The sequence below is a fragment of the Somniosus microcephalus genome, chromosome 2, assembly GCF_052327205.1.
Source record: "Somniosus microcephalus isolate GS21.2 chromosome 2, FLI_Smic_1.0, whole genome shotgun sequence".
Lineage (NCBI taxonomy): Eukaryota > Metazoa > Chordata > Chondrichthyes > Squaliformes > Somniosidae > Somniosus > Somniosus microcephalus.
The window spans coordinates 129,471,068-129,496,435 of record NC_140988.1 but is presented as its reverse complement, the minus strand read 5'-3'; the positions used below and the strand labels follow the sequence as shown (position 1 = coordinate 129,496,435).

The window sequence follows — 25,368 nt, the reverse complement described above, 5'->3', positions numbered from 1 at the left end:
TTTGTCAAACATGACTTCCCCTTCATAAAACCATGCTGACTTTGTCCTATTAAATTATGATTATCCAAATGTCCTGTTACTGTCTCCTTAATAATGGACTCCAAAATTTTGCCTACCACAGACGTTAGGCTAACCGGTCTATAGTTTCCAGCCTTCTGTCTACTGCCCTTTTTAAATTAAGATTTTACCTTGATTGGCCTCATTACGGCTGACGTGCTGGTCCCTCCAGGCAATTATTTGCAGAGTGTCAGGTTCTCGCCTCTGATGACGGGTTGTTTTAGGAAAGATTTAAAGGGGCTATGTCCCCTTTGCAGAAGCATTAGCTTTTTTCTGTTCAAAGTGCTGGCTGCTGCAGGAATGGCAGCCCCAAAAACTAAGGCTGCACCCAGGTTCAAATGAGGGCTCCCTCCATGCTCTTGTGGAGGGAGTTAGAGGACGTCAGGAGGTCCTCTTTCCTGGAAACAGAAGGAGGAGGCCTCCTCAGCAAATCAAGGCAGCTTGGCTGCAAATTGCTGAGGAGGTGAGCTTGAGGTCTGTGTGCAGACGCACATGGGTTCAGTGGTAAAAAAGGTTTAACGATCTGCTGAGATCAACTAAACTATTGCCTCTGTGTTCTGGGAAATGGAAGTTCAAGAGTGAGGGCTCCGGGAGAATTCCATGTAGAATGGTGGTGGTGACACTGAGCGCAAACCACCGTTTATTGGGCAGATGATGCCTGGCGTTCTGAGAATGTCGGACTTATATTCATCTCCATGTGCCAGCCACCTGTGGTTGAAGTGTAAGCTTACGCAAATCTGGCATGGATGAGTGTATCTCTTGACTGACTGCCAGCAATGTGGTCCCCTGCTGTTGGATTGGCCACAACCGGCCCCGCAAGGCGTCGCTCCCCATCCTCCTCCTCTTCTGCGGCGGCTGTGTGCTGAGCCACTTGTTCGTCCGGCAGCACTAAACCACGCTGCTGTGCGATGTTGTGCTGGGCACAGCAGACCACAACGATTCTGGACACCCTGGCTGGTGCATACTGCAAGGCTCCTCCAGATCTGTCTAGGCATCGGAAGCGCATTTTGAGCAAGCCGATGGTTTGCTCGATGATGCTTCTGGTGGATATGTGACTCACATTGTACTGCTCGTCAGCATCGTTTGATGGCCTCCTCATCGGTGTCATAAGGCAATTTTTCAGGTGATAGCCCTTGTTGCCAAGAAGCCATCCAGAAAGTTGGATTGGCGGATGGAAGAGCTGAGGCAGAGTAGGCTGGCGCAGAATGAAGGAGCCATGGCAACTGCCAGGGTACTTTGCGTAAATTTGCATGATCTTCCTGTGGTTACACACCAGCTGGACATTCAGGGAGTGGAATCCCTTGCGGTTGACAAATATAGCTGGGTTGTGATAGGGGGCCCTTATGGCTACATGTGTGCAGTCTGTGACGCCCTGCACCATTGGCAAGCCTGCCATATTGGCAAAGCCAACCGTGTAAGGTCCCACACAAGAGGTTGGTGAACAAAATTAGGGCACATGGAATTGGGGGTGATATACTAGCATGGATTGAGAATTGGTTAACAGACAGAAAACAAAGAGTAGGGATAAACAGGTCTTTTTCAGGATGGCAGGCTGTGATTAGTGGGGTACCGCAAGGATCGGCGCTTAGGCCCCAGCTATTCACAATCTGCATCAATGATTTGGATGAGGGGACTGAATGTAACATTTCCAAAATTGCTGCTGATACAAAGCTAGGTGGTAGTGTCAGTTGTGAAGAGGATGTGAAGAGGCTTCAAGGGGATCTCGACAGGCTCAGTGAGTGGGCGACAACATGGCAGATGGAATATAAGGTGGATAAATGTGAAGTTATCCACTTTGGTGGAAAAACAGAAAGGCAGAGTGTAGTGTATGTAACCTGTACCACCTTAAGAGACTACCTTAAGGTGATGAACTACTTTCTGATGGCTCCTGTATATTGTAGTACCGGTGGTGACCACACCGGTATATAAACTCTGTGGAGCAGTTTGTATTTCAGTTCAGCCCTGACCCTCAATTACTAAAGACCTGTTTAAGTATTCTGTTGTCTATGTCTAGTTATTCAGCATAACTACATTTGAAAAACACAGACTCAACAGTGGCGACGAGTCTGATCGTACCTAGCGGCAGTTTTGCATCCAAGGAAGCTTCGTCCTCAGAACGGGCGTCGAAAAGAGGCATCCGCCCTCATCATCCTGCTGAGCACCGCATCGCACGGGAGGCATCGAGAACCCGGTTTGGATTTGCTGGCCACGAAGTCCACCATCAGCAACAGGCAGTGATCATCCCTTCTACGACAGCGGCGGGTAAGCCCGATCTAGCGACACGGAGAGAAAGTCGGCCGAGTTGTCAGTGGGAGAAGGGGAGGGAAACCGAAGAAAAGGGCGGAGAACACGACCGCAGCCGGTGAAAAGGGCCGGACTGCAATCGGGCAGAGACGCGCAGCAGCCAGAAAAGCGTTAATGTCCACGAGGACCGCGGGAGCGGCGGGGAACAAGAGCAGCAGCGTCGGGGGAAATAAGGACCGCTGGGAGGCGAGAACGGCAACAGCGCGGTAATCGCCATTTTAGTCGGCGGGGGAAGAAGATAAGCGCGGGGAAAGCTGCCAAGCGCGGGAAGCCGCCATTTTGGAAAAATAAATAAAATAAAGGAAACTCAACAAGATGCCAAAAACGGGTAACATCACTGCTTTTGATAGCAATGTAGAAGATTGGGCCACTTATGTGGAACGCGTTGAAGTTTACTGTACAGCGAATGAGGTACCGGCGGATAAGAAAGCACTAACCATATTAAACTCGATGGGTGCGAAGACGTACAGGTTATTAAGGCACCTTGTAACACCAGATAAACCGGTAGGAAAGAGTTTCGCTGAGATTGTTACTATCCTGCAAGAGCATTTAAACCACACGCCGCTGCTGATAGCGGAACGATTTAAATTTTACAAAAGAATTCAGCTTAAAGAGGAAAGCAACGCTGAATTCTTAATCGAACTGCGCAAGTTATCAAAGTACTGTCAGTTCGGTACAGGACTAGCAGACGCTCTGAGAGATAAGTTCGTGTGTGGGCTACTAAAGGAAGGAACCCAGAAGCGACTGCTAGAGGAAAAGGATCTTACGCTGGACAAAGCTTTCAGCATTGCAGCATCGCACGAGGCAGCAGCACGAGGCACTGCGGAAATGCAGCAAAGGCCATCGGAATTCAGCACCAATGAAATGGCATTGGGTGCAGCAAAGTGTTATCGTTGCGGAAGGACAACGCATGATCAGAACCAGTGCTGGTTCAAAGATAAAGAATGCAGGAAATGTGGCAGACTTGGTCACATAGCGAAAGTATGCCGGTCAGGAAAGAAGACCAGCAACAAAAAGTCGCCGCAGGAGAAGTACAAGAAAGTACACAAGGTGACAGAGAACAGTTCGGATGAACAAAAGACGGATTCAGACTCCAGCAGTAAGGAACTGGGTTGTCTAAAAATACATAATGTGGGTAACACAGCAGACCACCAAACTATCTGGGTCATGCTTCGGATAGCAGGAGTCCAAGTGAAGATGGAATTGGACACTGGATCGGCATTGACGGTCATGAATAAGCAAGAGTACAAAAGGTTATTCTCACACATTCCCCTGAGGGATACGGAGATTGTATTGAAAACATACACGGGGCAAAGAGTATACCCCATCGAAAAGATAAAGGTAAAGGTGGTCTACAATGGTAAAGAAAGTCAGGGAATGGACTTGTATGTGTTACCTGAGGGAGGTCCACCACTACTGGGACGGGAATGGATCCGGAGAATAAATATGGACTGGCATTCCTTACAAGCACTAACTGTAGATTCCTGTAAAGAGGACGATGTCAAACCTAAACGACTGTCCAAAATATTGGACGATGCTAAGGAGGTGTTCAAACAGGGACTGGGAACACTGAAAGGAATTACGGCAAACATCAAGGTTGAAGAACATGCAAACCCAAAATTTTTCAAAGCCAGACCGGTACCTTATGCGATATGACCTGCTGTGGAAGCAGAGCTGGAAGGGCTATAACGTTCAGGAGTACTGTCAAAGGTGGACTGGAGCGAATGGGCCATGCCCATTGTTCCCGTCATGAAGCATTCATTGAGCAACAAGCCGGGGGAACCTGGGAAGGTTCGCATCTGTGGCGATTTCAAGATCACTGTTAATCTGGTTCTTCACACGGTGCAATATCCGCTTCCGCGGATTGAGGATATCTTCGCTTCGCTGTCTGGCGGGAAACACTTCACCAAGATAGACCTGGCGCAGGCGTACTTACAGATGGAAGTTGATGAAGCGTCACGCCAGTATCTCACGATCAACACACATAAGGGCTTATATCGGTATAATAGACTGGTTTTTGGAGTGGCATCGGCTCCAGCGATTTGGCAAAGGGCCATGGAGCAGGTATTACAGGGAATTCCAGGCACACAATGCTACCTGGATGACGTTCTGATTACAGGAGATGATGATAAGGAACACCTCGCGAATTTGGAGCAGGTGCACACCAGATTGAAAGAATATGGACTCAGAGTTAATCGTCAGAAATGTGAGTTCTTTCAGAAGCGAATCTCGTACTGCGGTCACGTCATTGACCAGGAGGGGCTTCATAAGTCACCTGACAAGATCGAAGCTGTTGTGAAAGCTCCCGCTCCGGAAAATGTATCCCAGTTGAGGTCGTTCCTTGGGTTGATTAACTATTACCACAAGTTTCTTCCAAATTTATCCACGGTGTTACACCTGCTGAACACTCTTTTGCAAATGGGAGTACCATGGAAGTGGAGCGAGGACTGTAAGCGGGCTTTTCAAAAAAGCAAGGCACTGATCACCTCCTAAGGAAGTGTTGGCTCACTTTAACCCAACGCTGCCTATTCGTTTAGCTTGTGATGCTTCTCCATATGGTATCGGGGCAGTGCTCTCACATAAGTTGCCAAATGGCTTGGAAAGGCCAGTCGCGTTCGCATCCAGATCATTGACCTCCGCTGAGCGCAACTATGCTCAGATAGATAGGGAGGCTCTCAGCCTCGTGTGGGGAGTTAAGAAATTTAACCATTACCTGCAAGGCCAAAGGTTTACGCTGCTGACAGATCACCAGCCGTTGGTTTCCATCTTTAACCCTAAGAAGGGTGTTCCGGTTATGACGGCGCAGAGGCTTCAGAGATGGTCCCTTTTCCTAGGGGCACATCAATATGATATCGAATTCAAAGGTACAAAGCAACATGGTAATGCTGATGGGCTGTCGCGCCTGCCACTACCTACAGCGGAAGAGGCACCGGCAGTTGACCCTGTCGAGATATTTCACTCGACCATCATCGAATGCTTACCAGTCACCAATGCGAGTATTGAGAGAGAGACCAGAAACGACCCGACACTGTCTCGGGTCTACGATTTGACAGTGAAGGGATGGCCAACACATGGCGAACCACTGTTACCGGCATTCTCAGCCAGACGAGAGCAGCTGTCCGTCTGTCAAGGAACATTGATGTATGGAACAAGGGTGATTATTCCTCCTAAATTAAGGGAGAGAGTTCTGAAGGAACTGCATGAAGGTCATCTGGGGGGAGTCGAGATGAAAGGCCTTGCTAGGGCTTATGTGTGGTGGCCAGGTATCGACAAACAAATAGAGGATCTGACTAAAAGCTGCTCAGGGTGCCAAAAAGTTCAAAATGCACCTCCAATTGCACCGCTGCATCCGTGGGAATGGCCTTCAACCCCATGGCAACGTGTGCATATCGACTTTGCAGGTCCATTCATGGATTCCATGTTTTTGATAGCGGTAGAAGCACATTCTAAATGGCCAGAAGTGATTAAGATGTCGACCACTACCTCTGAAAAGACGATCGCAGTTCTAAGAACCATATTTGCAAGGAATGGGCTGCCGGAACAAATATGTTCAGACAACGGACCACAGTTCGTGTCAGAAGAATTCCAGAAATTCATGAAGAAGAAGAATGGGGTGAAACACTATACATCTGCCCCATATCATCCGGCTACAAATGGGTTGGCCGAGAGATTTGTACAAACGTTCAAAAAGGCGATAAAGGCCATGAGCAAAGACCATATTCCACTACAACACAAGGTGGACAATTTCCTGATGGCATATCGAAACGCCACGCATGCAGTGACAAATCAAAGCCCTGCCATAATGTTCTATAACAGGAGGTTGCGGTCCCGATTGGATTTGTTAAAACCCAATGTGCGTAGGGAAGTCGAAAACAAACAATTCCAGCACGTAAATAACAAGGGCACTCGGAGTTTCGAAATAGGACAACCAGTGTTGGCCAGGGACTATAGGAATGATAAATGGCAATCCGGAACAATTCGTGCCCGACAAGGACCCTTGATGTACACGGTAGACGTTGGTGAGAACGTAATACGACGTCATGCTGACCAACTTGTGGAATCGAGAACAAGGGTCGACCCCATGTCCACGTCAGAGACACCAGTTGAAGAAGTTATTGAGCCTGTAGCATCTACCTCAGACTCGAACGTACATGATGATGTTCAATCCATAAGAGATCAAATGGATGAGTCACCCCAGCAACAAGAACCAGAGACCCCTGAAAGGCGTTATCCGGCCCGGATCAGGAGGCCTCCTCAGAGACTGAATCTTTGAACAGTTTTGTATGAAAGTTGTATATATGTTATCCATGTTATGTTTAAATTGGGGTGTACACTGTTAAGCTAAAAGGGGAGGAATTGTAGTGTATGTAACCTGTACCACCTTAAGAGACTACCTTAAGGTGATGAACTACTTTCTGATGACTCCTGTATATTGTAGTACCGGTGGTGACCACACCGGTATATAAACTCTGTGGAGCAGTTTGTATTTCAGTTCAGCCCTGACCCTCAATTACTAAAGACCTGTTTAAGTATTCTGTTGTCTGTGTCTAGTTATTCAGCATAACTACATTTGAAAAACACAGACTCAACACAGAGTATTTCCTAAATGGTGAAAGATTGGGGAATGCAGATGCTCAAAGGGACCTGGGTGTCCTTGTACATGAGTCACTGAAAATGAATGTGCAGGTGCAGCAAGCCATTAGGAAGGCAAATGGTATGCTGGCCTTCATTACAAGAGGATTTGAGTACAGGAGTAAAAAAGTCTTACTCCAATTATATAGGGCCTTGGTGAGACCACACCTGGAGTACTGTGTACAATTTTGGTCTCCTTACCTAAGGAAAGATATACTTGCCATAGAGGGAGTGCAACGAAGGTTCACGAAATTGATTCTTGGGATGGTGGGACTGTCGTATGAGAGGAGATTGAGTAAACTAGGCCTGTATTCTCTTGAATTCAGAAGAATGAGAGGGGATCTCATTGAAGCATACAAAATTATTACAGGGCTTGATAGGGTGGATGCTGGGAGAATGTTTCCCTTGGCTGGGGAGTCTAGAACTAGGGGCCACAGCCTCAGGATAAAGGGTAGGCCATTCAGGACTGAGATGAGAAGAAATTCCTTCTCACAGAGGGTGGTGAATCTTTGGATTTCTCTGCCCCAGAGGGCTGTGGAGGCTCAGTCATTGGTTTTATTCAAAGCACGTCGATAGATTTCTGACTAGTAAGGGCATCAAGGGATATGGCGATAGGGCCGGTTAAGGTAGAAGATCAGCCATGATCTCATTGAATGGCGGAGCAGGCTCGAAGGGCCGAGTGGCCTACTCCTGCTCCTGTTTCTTATGTTCTTATGCGCGGTCACACTTGGGCCATCCGTGGAGAAGTGGATATAATTGTGCGCCCTTTCAAAGAGGGCATCGGTGACCTGCATGATGCAGGTATGTGTGGCCGACCGGGAATTACTGCTGATGTCTGCAGCTGATCCCTGGAAGGAGCCCGAAGCAAAGAAGTTGAGTGTGGTGGTGACTTTGACAGCCACTGGTAAGGAGTGTCCACACGCTCCTCGTGGCTCCAGGTGTTGGTGCAGTATTACGCAGATTTCAGCGACTACCTCACTCTCAAGTTTCAGCCTCCTTTGGCACTGCTGCTCATTCATGTTGAGAAAGCTGATCCTCTGCCTGTAAACCCTGTGTTGGGGGTATCTCCTGTAGTGAGATGCAGCCGGCACTGAGGCCCTCCGCCCTGTGCACCATCAGGTGGGTGAGCAGGAGGTTGGCGCTCCTAGTGTTGGTGCTGCTGTTGTGGCTGGTTGTGGTGCTATCGTGGCTGTTCTTCCTCCGAACATGACGACCAGGATGAGAGGATGTGAATGGCTCCCATCCCGTTGCTATAGATTTCAGTTGAGGCAAGAAGCTTGCAAGCGCACACTCAAAGTTGCCTGAAATTATTCCAATCAGGTAACACTGCAGCTTGAACAATCGCAAGGTCAGTAGATTTGCAAAATCTTATCTCAAACCTCCAACAACAAAGTTGTTGCATTTGAATGTCAGCCATGTTACAGGAGCACTTTTAAACTGCTGCACCAATGACAACAAATCATGTCCTCGAGAAACTCGTCTCCTTGCAGCTGGCCTGTTTCTGATGTGACGGGAAATGGGAGCCAGAAGCACGAAAATGGGAAACCACTATTAAAAATAGGATTAGCAAGGCAGTTAACAAGCTGTCCCACCGTTTCCCGTTGGGTCAGTTTGGGAGCAGCTGACCCGACACTCATGAAAATCGGGTGGGGGCGGGATGGAGGTGGGTTGGGTGTCTGAAGCCATTTTTTCCGATTTTCGCTGCCAACCCGCCGCCTCAGGGCTATTAAAATCAAGCCCATTGTGTCCAGTTTTGCTAAAAATCTAAATGTATAACGTACTGAATTCCGCTTATCCAGTAAACTGGTATCTAGTTGTATAGGGATAGGAACCAAGTAGCTATTACATTTCCATAGATTCAATAATACAGTAGCAGCGTTGGTTCTGTAATTTACAATCATACATAGTACCTCTCCGATGGTGTTGCTCACATTTGATTGAAGGATATGCTGTTTTATAAACGGTAGGGGTGTGACCAGAAACTTTTGATATATTACCATTGGATCTTCCATAGTGTTGCTCATACTTAGCCATTTTATAACAACAGGGGTATTATGCCATATAGGGCATAGCATCAGAGCCACTGATGAGTAAAATTCGGTTCTCATTAAAACAGATTATTACCTGTACTTTGGGCATTGCATATCACAAGTCTGTCCATTATTTGAATAACTGTAAATACCTTCTTTATGTTCCTTTTAACTATGTATTTAATTTTTATATTTTACCATTTTTAAAGCTTGGATGTACCAGCTTGAGGTAGGTATATGGTAGAATGGGGGTGGGGTTTAGAAATAAGGTAAGGACAGTTCATGTAGTCTGGCAATACTGGAGAAGGAGAACTGGAGGTTTGTCAGAACTGGGGGGTGGATTGTTGGATTTGGAACATTGGAGGATTCCTATAGTCTGTCAGCCGTGAGGGGAGGACATGGGCATGACGGCATGGATGGAGGTGGGGGAGAGAGAGAGAGCATGACAGTTATTTGTAAGTTTCTAAGAGGTCAATGCAAACATTGTTTTGTGTTTGGTTCCTGTGTGTGTGTCTTGTTCTCTGTCTCTCTCTCTCTTATTCTCTGTCACTCTCCTGTTCTCTCTCTCTCTCTCTCTCCTGCTCTTCTCTTTCTCTCCACCCCCCCCCCCCCCCACCCCGTCACAAATAAAATAAGTTACATTTTCTAATTGGCAACAAAGCACAACTGATGCTAATCCAAATCTTTGTTTGTTTGAAGCTTTCAGATTATTTTGGGGTAAGAGAACTCGAATTGAATGAGGAAAGAGACTTGTTGAGAAATTCCAGGTAACCCGCTCTGCCACTACAAGTGAGGCAGGGAAGGACTTCTGACCAGCAGTCTACCCTGGAGTTGACCCATCCCAAATCCTGGGCATGCATATAATTTATGTTAAGGGGGAGAGCGCTGGTTCAGTTTGCAGCACTCCTTGGACATCTGCCCTACAGGGGGCTGGGAATATCAGAACAGCACCATCTGGCATTGCAGAGGAGGGAGGAAGGGTGGCAATGGCCTGACTGCTCTAGCCAAAGAGGTGATGTTTTTTTAAATGTCAGTGTATTTGTTACTGTTAGCAAGTACTTTCCACTGGTTGCGAAAAGAGACATAACTGATGGAGTTTCTGGCTGTGGATGTCATTGGTCATTGCACCAGTCTCGGCTCTTTGATGTCAGGATAGAAGGTTAAAAGTTGCAAGAAGATCTGCCCCCCCCAAACTGGAATTTTGACTTGTGGGGAGAAAGCGGCAAACTGATTCGTACCCCAAATTCCAGCACCCACCTTGCTTTGATACAACTGTCCCAGGCCCAAGAATTTTGTCTTTGTCTCAGCCTCTTTCTCAACCTGACTTGCTTTTTGAGGCTTCAAAGGGATATAGACAGGCTAAGTGAGTGGGCAAGAACATGGCAAATGGAATATAATGTGGAGTTATCCACTTTGGTAGGAAAAATAGAAAAGCAGTGTATTTTTTTAAATGGTGAGAGATTGAGAAATGTTGATGTTCAGAGGGACCTGGGTGTCCTTGTACACAAATCACTGAAAGTTAACATGCAGGTACAGCAAGCAAATAGGAAAGCAAGTATGTTGGCCTTTATAACAAGAGGATTTGAGTTTAAGAGTAAAGATATCTTACTGCAATTATATAGGGCCCTGGTGAAACCACACCTGGAATAGTGTGTACAGTTTTGGTCTCCTTACCTAAGAAAGGATATACTTGCCATAGAGCGAGTGCAACAAAGTTTCACTAAACTGGTTCCTGGGATGGGGGGATTGTCCTATGAGGAGAGATTGAGTAGACTGGGCCTATATTTCCTAGAGTTTAGAAGAATGCGAGGTGATCTCATTGAAATATACAAAATTCTTAAGGGACTTGACAGGGTAGATGCAGGGAGGATGTTTTCCCTGGCTGGGGAGTCTAGAACCAGGGGTCACAGTCTCAGAATAAGGGGTCGGCCATTTAGGACTGAGATGAGAAATGTCTTCACTCATACGGTGGTGAATCTTTGGAATTCTCTACCCCAAAGGGCTGTGGAGGCTCAGTCATTGAGTATATTCAAGACAGAGATCGATAGATTTTTGAATATTAAGGGAATCGAGGGATATGGGGATAGTGCAGGAAAGTGGAGATGAGGTAGAAGATCAGCCATCATCTTATTGAATGGGCTCGAAGGGCCAAATGGACAACTCCTGCTCCTATTTCTTATGTTCTTATAAAAAATTGATAGCTTCTGTTTATACTAGTTTGAAAACCTACTCCAATTGATCATCTAGTTTATATTCAAGTATTTTTCAAATACATATCATTTGTAATACAATTATCAACAGGCACAATTCAACCTTTGCACTGAGAAAAATAAACAGTTAATAATTCATGCATATAGCAAAAGCTGCAGCATACAGCCTGTCGTATTTGAAGTGGATCTCTGTTCATTCGTTACCCTCACTCTCTCCTGCTTGTACACACACTCATGGTTTCTCTTTCTTTTTTTAAAAACACACAATTTAAAACTTTCCAAAATAAAGCATTTGAAATGTTTCCTCTGATTCTTCTTCAGTTTTACAACAAATATTAAACACAAGAATATTCAATGGATGAATTTAATCACAATGTGAAATATGTAATTTGTTGATTAAAATTTTTTGTTTAAAACCTTATTCTGTCCATTAGCTATTTCAGTTGCTAAGAAACAAATTGGCAGTTGATTATATTTTCCTAAAAGCGTTTTAAGTGATTTCTATCAAAATGTTGCCTTGAATAGTCCAGTGCCTGATCAGTGGACTCACAACTAGGGTTCCCAGGTCCTAACTGGTATTTGCACCCAACCTTTCCTGTAAAGGGCAAGATTTATTCAGCAATGTTTACTGGAAGGAAGGAGGACAGACTAGTGTGTGGGCCCTTTCTTTCACCAATGAAGTGCATTTTCTATTGGGTTGACCAAAGAGTGGCCATGCTGTATCTGTGGATTAGACCATCATGTCTTATGAAGGTAGCCACAGCAACATCATAACTTGTTCCGTTATTTGCATTGTGATTGGTGTGATCAACCTGATACAGAAGGTTTGGTCTTCATTATATTAACTTTGTAATAAGATTAGATGCTAAATCTGTGCTTTGCCTATAACTTGGTGCATTAATTTAGTTAGTGTGTCTTATGCTACAAAACCTTTTTTCAGAAAATTAACATCAGTGGCTTGATTCTTCGTATCTGTCTACAAAATTACATTTATATCTCTATGCTTGGGTTTATTTGGTTATGACCATAAGAAATAGATCTTTATCCCAGCATTCAAAATAAACAGATGTTTAGTGTTTCACTTTCCAACTCTATCATCCCGTTGTGCCATATGTAATCCCATCCCATTGACATCCTCAAATATATATTTTTATAGAGAATTTTGCATTATTTGACTGCTACTATAACCTTTGTACCTTGTTTGTGTTGCCTTTTTAACTATTCTGGTTTCTGCCAAGTTAGTTCAGCTTCTTTTTCTTCCCCACTACTAATTTGGGTGAGAAACTATATTCTTTCTTTGCTTCGCACTTTATTTTTGCCTTCCATATGTGGAACTGTTCTTTTTTATTTGTTTCCAGATATTTTTACTGCAGCACAAGACAGCTTCTGAAGAAATCCTTTCTTTAAACTATCAAAATTATCTTCTTTTTCTTTCTCTTTGATTGGTCAGAAAAGGAAGTCCAGTTCGAGTGTTCAGATGATGGTGAGGATTTTTGTCTGACCGATGTGTTTTTCTTGGGGTTTTTTTGTAATACTGTGTGAAAATAGTGCATTTTAATATTTTTCAGTTCCAATAGCATTTTTAAGACACAATTGTGCTTGGCATTGTGTCTTACCTGAATTTGTTCTACTTGGCTAATACTCCAAATCAAAGCGCATATGATTTGAGATATGTATAAGTCAATAAAATACTGTTTCCTTAAATCATCCCAGATCTGAAAAGAAATTGATTTTCTAATTGTGAAAGAATTTGATGCCAGAAAGGGTTTAAAAAGAATTGTTGATATTTCTCTTTTTTTCCTTTCTAACCCACCCCTTCCTATGACAAATATTGAGATATCAAGAGTTACTCAATGCTTTGAAACACCTACCATGTTTTTTTTAATTGTGTTTTTATAAAACCAGTTTAACCCTTGCAGTTAAACCAAAAGAGGATTTCTGTTTTGATTGAGACTATTTCTGTTACAAAACAATTGTGGACAAACCTGTCAATTCTGTATTGGATTTTACTGCTAAATTATTAGTAATATTTTAATAAAGTTATTAACTGTATTCTTTGCCTTTGGCACTTAATTACAAGGATGTTCATGTGGTGTTAGATGTTACAGTAGCTCACTAAAATTTGGTTCATGTGTCACATCATCATGTAAGTCTTGGGAACTGAAAAGCTGGGCATTAAGCACCAATATTTAAAATGTATGAAGATGAGAAAGGCTGACCTTCAATTCATGTTTTCAACAATCAGCTACCATGCGCAGATCTGTGTTAAAGTTTCTGCATTTTTCTTGTGCCCCAGAAAATACAATATGATTTTTGATTTGTATGGTAGAATTACTAATCTGCAAGTGGCATAAGGAGACAGTGACGCCTCCAGTGATGCCCTAAAACTAATTTAATAAAAAGTAACAAGTTGCATATAATTTCATGTAAAAAAAATTCTGTTTAATTGTTCATAAAAATTTTAATAGAAAATAACTATACGCCTCAAAGAAGCATAAATTCATAAAGGATTCCCTCTGACTAATATATTTATACACTATTTTAAAAATAATATATTTCGCTCTTAGGTTTTTGAAGCTTACACTGGTATCAATGTCAATAACTTTGAGGCAGGCCATAATAAATTGCTGTACAGCAGCACATCCATCAAATGCTGTGAGGATTTATAAATAGGTCAGAACATGCCTGCAGTCTTCAAGAACTGACTGCATGATTAAGTGTAATGGGTACTGTTATGGCACAGTGTGTATCACATGCAGTGCAATGGAGTGATAGGACAGGGGTCCAGTCTACTACACCCGCTGTTGTGAGGAGGCATGAAGTGAGGGCGAGTCACACTTCTAAAGGCGAGAGGAAATTGGAAGAAAAGTCAACCCTAGGTTCCAGGCTTTCTGGTAGCAGGCTGAAGAATGGAGGAACCAGTACAGACCACATGACTGCCCTCTTAGCCTGGAAAAGAGTGTACAGGGATTTGCAGCCTCAAAAATTACCTTTATGCAAAGATGGCACTTCAAAATGATGAGAAACATGACTGCACTATAGCTGACCTATTTAAGTCTTAATAAAATGTTGGATTTTATTGAAATGCAGTACTTTATATTACTGTTCCTAGGGTCTTCTTTCTCCTTTCCTATGCAACTACAGCAGGTAATTGTTTTGCATGCATAGCCTCTCGGTATCGTCATTAACCATTTCTTTGCCTGCTTTTTTTTAAGCTAATGCAGCAGTTCACTTTGGTTACTTAACTGTTTGGATTTTCATTTTTGAGTAGAATTCTTTTTAAATGGTTATCTGAGAGATTAACCAACCAGATTTTTTTTTAAACAAAACTAAGCAAACTAAAATGTGATGGCACAAGAGTGTTTAGTTTATAGGTAAGTAAAGATTGAGATAATGTAGGTATTAACCTCCTGCAGCATATTTAAGGTTATCTTGTCCAATCACAATTGGACTGCTGGCATCACAAATGAGAATTGGTCCTAAAGTAGCAATCTTAGTTTGATGTTGTAAATGTTCTGAAAGTTGAACTGGTCATGTTATGGATGTGATGTTCAGTCACTCAGAGCAGAGACAGGTTCACCTCCAAAATGTATGAATGTTTATTTTGAGTTTATAGCTAAATGGTACTGAACAGGATAGATTAGAAATAAAGTAAAGGTTAATCTTGGAAGGCCCATCTGAAATGTTCAGCTCACCTCTCTCCAACTCTTCAGCATGACATTTCCATGATCCTAACTCCCTATGAATCAACACACTTTACAAACGATTTGATCTACCTATCTGTACATATCCTTTAAATCTTGTAGATATTTCTCTAATTCTTTTTATTGGCTATATGTGTAACATACACAAATCTCCAACCAAAGTACAGCAAATTCTACATAAATAGAGTTCCATTTGCATAATGTAGTGTGCACAATTTCTCCCCATAGGAACACAGCCCACTTACCTAAACCCCGTGAACTTGAGTGCAAGTTTGTAAGAGCCAAACCTTCGAGACCCCAGATGAAGTTTAACTGCTTAGCAGTTCCTGTTGCTACTCAACCTAACTATCTGTTAAAGGATTACTTGCAGGGTTATCTAGAGTTGATTGGAAAACATCCACGTCTCTTCCCCCTCCCTTTCCACTACCCCCCCCCCCCTTTGGATCTGTAGGGGAACACAATACCTAGTGGACCACCATTCCCCTCCCATTGAGGACCAATTAAGGATGCACAGTTTGGCACTCCACAACCCCCACCCCCCGCAAACCAATTCCAGGCCTGCCCAGCATTAAAAAGGTCAGCCAGTAACCCCCCTTTTTTGATTGTACCCCCCTCTTTCCCTGTCTGCTCCCCCTTCCTCTACCTTATCTTCCTCTTTCCCCTCTCTGCCATCTGTCTCCTCGCCTAACCCTCTTTGACCCACACTTCGTCAAGACTCCCTGTGTGCAGTATCACAAGATTGTCTAGTCATTTTAATACTTCTGCTTCCCCATCTTTCCTTTCCTGATTTTATCCTCTTGTTTCTATTTTAGCTAATCTCCTCATATTTTGCTTTTACCCAGTTTTACTTTTTTCTTAAATCTACCTTTTAAATCTTCTGGCTTTCAACCTTCATTTTAAAGATGAGACAAAATTGTAAAAACTTGCATTTTAATTGACTAAAAATTGTATCCCAGGCCATCTTTCCAGCCATTTGAAATCCATAAGACTGTAGATTGACAATCACATCCATCTGATGCTTAAGTGTGTCAAAATGTGACAGTAAACTTCAATATCGTGTCACACATAGTTGAGTACTCTTTTCTGAAGCTTAGTAAGTATTAATGTCCCTATAACAGTATTTGCTTTGCTGTTTACTGTTCTTTCATAGTCTCAACCATTTCTGCCAGTTGCCATCACTTTATTTGCTTTGTTCACTTCTTCCTCCTTATATAAGTATCAATCTACATACTATCTTAACTCTCATTGCCTTCTAAGGGTGCACTTGCTTTTATAGCCTCAAAGGGCTTCTTGTTCTATTGGAAATTTTCTTGTCTTTTCCACCTCCGCTTGTAAAAATGTTTTAAGCTCACTTTAAATAATTCTCTGATGTCAGTTTTGATCCACTCCTCTCTCTTGCAGAGGTCTGAGAGCATTTCAGCTGGAGTACTGTGGCCAGTTCTGGGCAGCATACATTAGGAAGGATGTCAAGGCCTTGGAGAGGGTGCAGAGGAAACTAACTAGAATAGTACCAGGGATGATGGACTTCAGATATGTGAAGAGACTAGAGAAACTGGGGTTATTCTCCTTAGAGCAGAAAAGGTTAAGGGGACATTTGATAAAGTATGAATGGTTTTGATAGAGTAAATAAGTAGAAACTGTTTCTAGTGGCAGAAGGGTTGGTAATCAGAGGACACAGATTTAAGATAATTGGCAAAAGAACCAGAGGGGACGTAAGGGAAATAAAATTTACGCAGCGAGTATTTATGATCTGGAATGCACTGCCTGAAAGGGTGGTGGAAGCAGATTCAGTAGTAACTTTCAAAAGGGAATTGGATAAATACTTGAAGGGATAAAATTTGCAGGACTATGAGGAAAGAGCAAGGGAGTGGGACTAATTAAACAGCTCTACCAAAGTGCCGGCACAGGCATGATGGACCAAATGGTCTCCTTCTGTGCTGTATGATTTAACCTGCACTGCAAATGTTTTTGGCAATTTCTGTCCTAAATTCCTTCCAATTTGTCTTTTTTTGTAATGGGTATATTTTTGTGGCATTTTAATTCTTGTCTGTGCTGCTATTGAGAGGGGATACCATTCAGCTTTTTTAAAATTTCAGAAATATGCAGACTGTTGCTGCAAGCATCTTATTTAACTTAAATTCTACAGAACTAGAAGACACAAGTACACAACTGGCAAATTAAATACAAAACCAGAGCAGTCATGCAGAATATTCATGAAATAGTGATGAGCAGTGTTAACATCCTGTGTAATCTGCTCACGCGTGGTTGAACATTCTGATGCTTTGTTTTGGAAGTCAGGGAATGTAAGTGCCGAGCTTTGTTTCTGAAGAGTAATTAGTTAAGAGTCCACTGTAGGGTAGATTGTACGTACTGTGAGAATGGAGTGGGCTTGATGGCCAAATGGGTTTTTCTTCAGGCTTTGTGCCATTTTTAAAAGACCAGAACAGCATCTCCTTTTGTAGAATTGAAGATAAGGAAAGAAATAGATGGTCAAAAACTCCATAGAGTACTGTGGTTCTGATCCTGCTAGGACTATGGCAATCTCATTTATGGAATACAGTAGGTTAGGCTGAATAGTTTAAGTTTGTAATGTTGATAAAACTGTGATCCCGGAGTTTCCTTCTAATACATTAACAAGAAGAGGAAATATTTAATTGCTTTACCATAGAAGTTTTATTTGTGGCAGTACACATCTCTCAGGAGACTGAATTTGGGAAAGATCCACAACCATGTAGATTGTGCATGGTCTTTTGGAAAAAGTAGGCTTAATTGCCAAATGTCCTTTTTGCATTCCATATTTGTGCTTGAACTGCATAACACAGTGTGCAATATGTGTTTTAAACTGTTGTCAATTTATAGAAGGCCTAAGAATACTTGCAATCTGTCCTTAATGATGTGCACCATTCTATATACAATTTAAAGTGATTTATGAGAGACTTTGCCTCCACAACTGAGGACCTTCAAAGTAAAATAATTCAAAGAAGCAAAATAATAAACCAGTGCTTTTTATAATTTGAAAATTACACCTAGTTATTATACTGCATCTCCTATTAATTAAATTGAGTGGTTGTAGGTATTGCCAATTAGACCAATTACGAGCAGATCAGGTATTTTCTGGGAATATTTGGAAGTTTGTAGGTACAAGTTAATATTTCATTTATTCAACACATTTACCTAGAGGTCAAAATACAAGAATATATTCCAAACTGCCCCATTAATATTTAAAAAGTTGCAGTAAGCTAGATGAAAAAATTATATCTAAGAATTCCACTGCTGACAGGCAATCGCTGACAATGTACTAAAACAAGTATGTGATTACTGAGTTCTAATTCCGTTCCTTGCATAGCAAGTAAATGTATAGTTCTCCTAGGTTTCCAATGTATATGTATTGTAATTGATTGCAGTTCATAATCATACCAAATAAGAATAAAAATAAAGACTTGATTTTTTTTAAATATGTTGATAGATTGGCTTTGTCGGCCACGTTGTACCCTGGGCTACACCAAGAATTTAAGCTGTTTTTATGCAATACCAGTTTGACACTGCCTTTTTTTAATATAAACAAATATATTCTTGCTGCTGCTTGCTGCTGAAATCTTTTAACTTTTTACTTCAATTATTCTCACTGTTAAGTGCAGTTTCCTGAAAACCGTTTAATCAAATTAATTAGGTAAGCATATCTAGAAAACAGATTGCACAACCTAATCACATTTGTGATTTTTCTTCAGAAATAAACTATACAATTGATCCTGATTATGTGGGTGGATGTATCAGTTATTTTTGTAAACTCAATAGGTTTATTCAAACATATATTGAGCTGATAACATTACTGGGTGAACCATACTGACACCGGCATATGTTTTCAAAGTTTCAAAATAATGTCATGTTATTGAAACAGGTTTATTCATTTAGCCTGATTTGTAAAAGCCCACTTAAAAAAAAATCTGTTGTATTTGATGCAGAATCTCTTTTCTGAAAAACACAAGAGAAAATGTGGTGTTTTTCATCCCTCTCTTTAGAGCATTATTTGGAGATTGAGCAATGCATGTTTAAATCTAATACAAATTTTTCAGTATGCCTTATATACTATTCACTAAATTGACTAAACTGAGGCCAAATTACCAATTAGTCAGACAGATTTTTTAAACCTTTATCCAAATGTTGGGTCCATTTTTATATTATTTGAGTTTCTTCAGTTCTTACATTGACAGCTTTCCTTACCATTTCACCCTTCTCCAACCCCCACCCTTTCAGTGTGATTTTTGTTTGTTGTTATGGATGGATTAAAATGCAAATATTGAGCATTTGGCCTTTCTATGAACTAGCGTCAGTACAAATAGATTTTTTTTATTGATACTGTACTGCTCTGTTCTGTGCAAATATACACCATTTCAACTGACCTCTGTTGAAGAATCTATCCTTACTGGGACCTGGATGTACCAGAAAGAATTGCTAGAGAGTTGATTAACAAAAATGAGCTGATGAGGATAGAAGTGGGGAAGTAGAATCCCAATCAAATTAAGAAAAGTTGGATAAGTAATGGATTTTTGGGAAGGGAATGAGTGGCACAGTGAACCACACCCCCCGAAGAAATTGCCTGGACTTCCATATAAGATGTGGGTGCTTAGTTACTCCTTTCCCTCTTTTTTAAGTAATGTTATTTCTCACATCTAATGTCTGGAGTTAGATACTTGGTATTTGTGTAAATAATCTGTGTTGTCCAAAACTTAACTGTTAAAAGGTGATATTAATTTGAAAGCTTGTGAAATGTCACTGTTCTCTTCTCTGTCTCATAGCTTCATGCCATGCAGCACCAGTGGGTTAAAAGGGGAAAAAGAATGCCGTTGATGAGATCTAGCATAAATATAAATATTCTTTAATGTTCTACTAAAATTACCCTAGCTGAATTGGAACCGCATGTATACATGTGATGTGATTGGAATCTTTGATTGTTTTGTACATTTGTGTTGCTGATTACTTTTTTGTGTATACAATGTGTTACAAACTTAATGTAATATTCTTTCCTAATTCCTGTACTGCTGGTTCAACTGAATCAAATGTGTAACCAATATGTTTTTTCTTCTGTAATTTTATACAACTTCATACAGTCACTGGAAATTAGAAGTAACATCTTAGGAAGACTGTAAACAGCCCATATTACTTTCCAACAGATGTTCATTTGAGGTCGGTCTTAACGTGGTCCGATATGCAGTGGAAAAATTACTTTTGAGGCTTACACATTTTCTATTTTTAACTTACCTACAGATAAACAACAAAACCAACGCAATAACCAGTCCAAAAGAACCTATACCTACCCCAGCGCTGGTATACCTTGATTCCTCTTTCTATTTGTTTTTTCCATTTTTCTTTTGCTGTCTGAGGTACCATGTGATTATCAAAATGTGCCTCTGTTCTGTTATGTGGGAAAATCCATTGTGAAACAGCGTATTTACAGTTGTTTATCGTGTCACTGAACATGGTTGTTACTGTTATTTTGCATGCTGTAGTGACCGGTCACTGCCTTCCCGCATGTTGCTTTTAGCTCCTCTACTGATGTCAGCTACAGTACCAGAAGACGCACTGGTCCAAATTTAGCAGCACAAGTCTTTGACTTCAGGGAGCTAACAGAAATGCTGCTACGCAATTTAAGAAATTGCATGTCGCTACTGTAGGTGATTAGGCCTTTTCCTGCAGGATGCCCAGGCAGGAGTTGCTGGTAGTAGTAAAAACCCCATTCCTGTTTTTGATTTTTTTTTTTATGTGTTTAAGACTTTTTTTTCCACATGGCAGTAGTAATATTGCTTTAGCCTCACCATTCTTATAGTTGGCTCTTGCCCATTTTGATGACTGAAGATAACCTTGACCAATGAGAGTTTTCTTTTATCTTGCTCAGGAGCCCCAAACTACTGTAATCCACAATCCCGCTGATGGAAATAAGGTATTCCAAGATCTGCTCACTGGTTTAAGCATTGCAGAAATTGTTTCATCAACACACATAGCGAAAGATCTGTTATATTAGGTATCCAATCTGTGGCGGTTTTAAAACATACAATAGCCTATGAAGATAATATAGAATATACAACTGGAGTATATTTCAATATATTGGGTTGTGCAAAGTTCTTTCGCTTTTGCTTTTTTTCCGTTTGCGGTTTGGTTTTCTGTTTTTGGTCGGGGAGGGGGATGCATGGACCATTCAGCAAGCTTCTAGTATTCTATGTATGTCTTTATCGTGGCGAATCTATGGGTGCACACTAGCATGCAGTGTTGTCTCCTTCATGGGTGTTGTATAGCTGCATGGGCTATAGAGCGGAGATAACTTCTCGGCTGTTGAAAGATTGCGGTCTTTTTGCCTTGGTGTTTATGGGTCCATTTAGTCAATGTCCGTTGTGTGAAATGACCATAGCCACAGAACATGTATCATCATATGTGCTGCTTGAAACCAATACCTTGCCATCATCCTACCCCAAGATACATTCTGTCATTTTTTTAGAACTATATTTTAATTCCATTTTTGAGAAGTCATTTAGTGGTTATTCACTTGAATGGAGTCACAATGTAATATGAACTGAGCTGCACACTTAACTGAAGTTGCTTTTCTTCGCAGTTAAGATTTTAATGGATTTTGCTGATGGAGAATAATGCAGGGGACAAACTTTACATTTCACATTATGCTGGTAAATTTGCTATGAATTGAACTAATTTCTGAAACACAAAAATAATTTAAAAGGATAGAGCATCAAGCACAAGAATCAATTGCCTAAGTGCTACATTTTTATCATGTACCTCTAGTACAAAACTGATTCTTTCTGTGAAAGTTTTGACAACTAAATATGATTAACTAGCTTCAAGAAAATTGTAAATGGCTTTAACAGCACATAAGCAGTGTCTTTTGTTCTACATTTGAATCTACGAAATCTCGCTCATTTTTATAATAACCACTAAATGCCTGTTAATAGTTGATTTGTTAGTACTTCTCAGTTACATCAGCGTTCTTGTGGCTAAGGTGTGAAGTTTATGAAAATTCATGTTCATTACTTTCAGACTACAATGAAGAATTTGAAGTTTTCTTTTGTCAGTAACTACATGTTTCATGGTTGTTACATATCCTCTGGATGGCTTGTTGTGCAACGGGGGGGATAAAATTATTTGTGGTGGCTTCCCTTCTGCTTGGTCAGTATGTTGATGGGCCACGAGATGTAATCTGCACTGGCAATTATTAACCAGGTGTATATCTTTTTAAGTTAATGCATGAAATATGTGTGTCGGCTCTCATTTTGTTTCATTGTACAATCTGTCTCAGGAAACACCACTGCCCTCTGGGACTGTGGCAATATCTATTGTAAGCAACTATACATTATTTCAGTATACTGTACTGATCCCAGGTCACTTTTACATATTACTGTATCTCTTTCATATTTTTCAACAACTTATTATCAGTTGTACTGTGAAAGTCTGTAATAGCATAAGAGTGTTAATGAACCAAGTTTACTTTTAAATGGGTTTTCTGAAGTAAAATTGTAGTCTGCCTCAAAACAAACTAACTTTAGTTACCAGACTCTCAAAAAAAAATTATTTAATTAAAAAAAAAAAGACTATTCATTGTAGCAAACACCTATTGAAACTTCTCAATGAGAATACAACTGTTTTGAATAACAACCTGCTGCATGTAAATCCATTGAATTCTAAAAGTGAAGCTAAGTTTTAAATAGTAAAACATTACCTGCATCTTATTCTTGCTTGTTGCATCTGTGTTTTCCTCTTCAAGTTTTGCATTGGATATGGGTTAATTCTTCAATGCCTGCATGCACATAAACTCACAACGTGCCTTCATTAAATGGTATCCTGTTTTTCTCTTAGGAGTCCTCAGAAAGTACCAACACCACCATTGAAGATGAGGATGTGAAAGGTAAGCTGAATAAAGAAAGGTAATTAATCTGATTGAGGAGTCTAAGCTTAGTCTTCAAATACATGTTTTACTGCCATTTAAGTAACTATAATAACATTACACAGTATCAGCAGACTGGCTCTATTCAAATCTGATAACTTTACAAAACCTAATTCAGTGCTAGAAATCTATATAATGGCCCAAAAATTGCAGTCAGTGGAGTAGCTACAGAGTACGCCACTGACCTATGAAAAGACCTTTTGCGGGGCCTGGAACGGAGACTGCCTCTTCGGCGCTGCAGAGTTGTGCACAGTGTGTTACACCACGAAGGCCAGGAGCGCAGCGTACAGCCTACACATAAGGGAAGACACACCCACAAAAGCTGTCAAAATTAAGCCACGCCCACACATCTCAGTCTCTTCCATTGAAATTACATTTTAAAAAACTTTTAATTAAACTAGTACTTGAACTTATTTCATATCAGCATTTTGTTTTATTTTTTTCATCCAAACTCTCAATTTATTAGTCTCTATGTATACAACTTCCTGTCTTGATACTCAGTAAAGGTCGAGCAATGTTTTATATCTCCTACAAGTAATGTTGAACTTCAGAAAGAGATTCCCAGCCATATATTCAATGTTAATTTTCAGGATTAAAATATATTATTCAGACCTCATTTAGACTGGTAATAGATAACTCTATTTTCCTTGTTATAGATGCACAAAATTGTTTGTTTATCTTCATTTTTGAGTTGAAAGGACAGAATTGGTCACTGAAATCTGATAGATGTTCACTTTATTTAACTTTCTTCACAGAATCACAGAAACCCCACAGTGCAGATAGAGGCCATTTCGGCCCATCGAGCCTGCACTGACACATATCCCACCCGATCCCCGTAACCCCCACACCAACACATATCCCACCCTATCCCTGTAACCCCATGTATTTAATCCCCCTAACACTAAGGGTCAATTTATCATAGCCAATCAACCTAACCCGCACATCTTTGGACTTCAACTTCCCAAGTAATGAAAATGAAACTTGACTGACAAAAATGTTTCCTCCACCAAAACGTACATAATATACATGCATTGACCTTTTAAGATGTGAAACAGGCTCCTGCGCCTGCTTTCACTAACCATCAGAAAAACGTCCAAAATTGCGGGGCACTTGGTTGGCAAATAGCCCAACTCTGCACCAGCAATTGGGGTTTCCAAGGAGGTGCAGATCATCTGTCAAGGCATACCTTGACAGATCACAAGTTCAAGATTTAGCACGTGCAGAAATCCCAAACTTGCAGTATGACAGCGTACTCTTGGAGTAAGCCATCATACCCACTGCACAATCCATGTTTTTGGCATTAACAATGGAAGTTTTGTTTCTTTGAATTATATTCTATGTGTGTGTTATAACTTGTATTATAGTTTTATATTAATTTTTGCTTCTGCTAGCATTCCTTCTGCTTGATGTTAAGTGGGTTACAGAGTTAATATGTTTTTTTATTCATTCTCTGGATATGGGTGTTGCTAGCAAGGCCAGCATTTATTGCTCAGTCTGAAATGTTGGATTTAAAAATAGGACAGTCGAAAAAAAGCTTTGGGAAGTTTTAACAAATCCGCTATGAATTAATTAAGGCAGATAAATTACATTTATTCATGTGTGTGGCTTTTTAATTTAAATTTAGTGTGCCTATATTTACATAGCCATTTCTGTCCATTCTTTTTGGTTATATATTCACTTCTTTGCTGTTCAGATGCCAGTCTTGTTTAATTTGAGCTCTCCTTTACATTTTTTCTTTACACATTTCTTAAAACCTTTTCCTCCACATATTAGTTCACTCGCAAATCAGTTGAGAATATTGGTAGAACATTGCATAATTCCTGCATTTTAACAATGTGTTCCATTGGGACGGACTTCACTTGGCCAGTGCTGGGACTAGAGTCCTGGCGAATCGAACAACTAGGGCTGTAGAGAGGGCTTTAAACTAATTAGTAGGGGGGAGGTTTTAAGAGAGCGAAAAATAAAAATGACCGGAGAAGGCAATAGAGCAAGGTAGCAGTGGGGGAATTAAAAACCAGAGCATGTCAGGAAGGGACAGAATGTATAATGATAAAGGTAAAGTAGTAAAAGGGGTAAAAGCAGGAATAAATTGTCAGAAAACATATCTGAAAGTTCTTTATCTGAATGCACGCAGCATTCGTAACAAAATTGACGAGTTGACGGTACAAATAACTACACATGGGTATGATCTGGTGGCCATTATGGAAACATGGCTGCAAGATAATCATGACTGGGAACTAAACATACAAGGGTATTTGACAATTAGGAAGGACAGACAGGAAGGAAAGGGAGGTGGGGTTGCTATGTTAATCAAGGATGGAATCACTGCAATAGTCAGAAATGATATTGGGTCAAAGGATCAGGATAGTGAAATAGTTTGGGGGGAGATAAGGAATAAGAAGGGGAAAAAGTCACTAGTGGGCGTAGTCTATAAGCCTCCTAACAGTTGCAACTCTGTTGGTCGGAGTGTAAATCAGGAAATAGTT

General features: G+C 41.0%; 1 protein-coding gene across 46 annotated transcripts in view; it reads left to right on the top strand.

Annotated features, from left to right (window-relative positions):
* LOC147122949 (calcium/calmodulin-dependent protein kinase type II subunit delta) overlaps nucleotides 1-25,368 on the top strand; it is a 508,322-nt gene that overhangs the window by 435,048 nt on the left and 47,906 nt on the right. For 10 of the 46 annotated variants that reach the window (XM_085962393.1, XM_085962558.1, XM_085962411.1 and 7 more), the window contains exon 14: nucleotides 22,795-22,843. In XM_085962393.1, coding sequence (XP_085818519.1) covers nucleotides 22,795-22,843 — 49 coding nt within the window. Of the gene's footprint in view, nucleotides 1-12,683; nucleotides 12,717-20,202; nucleotides 20,263-20,830; nucleotides 20,876-22,794; nucleotides 22,844-25,368 lie in introns of all 46 variants that reach the window. The other 36 variants (XM_085962279.1, XM_085962355.1, XM_085962280.1 and 33 more) reach the window with 5 other exon arrangements.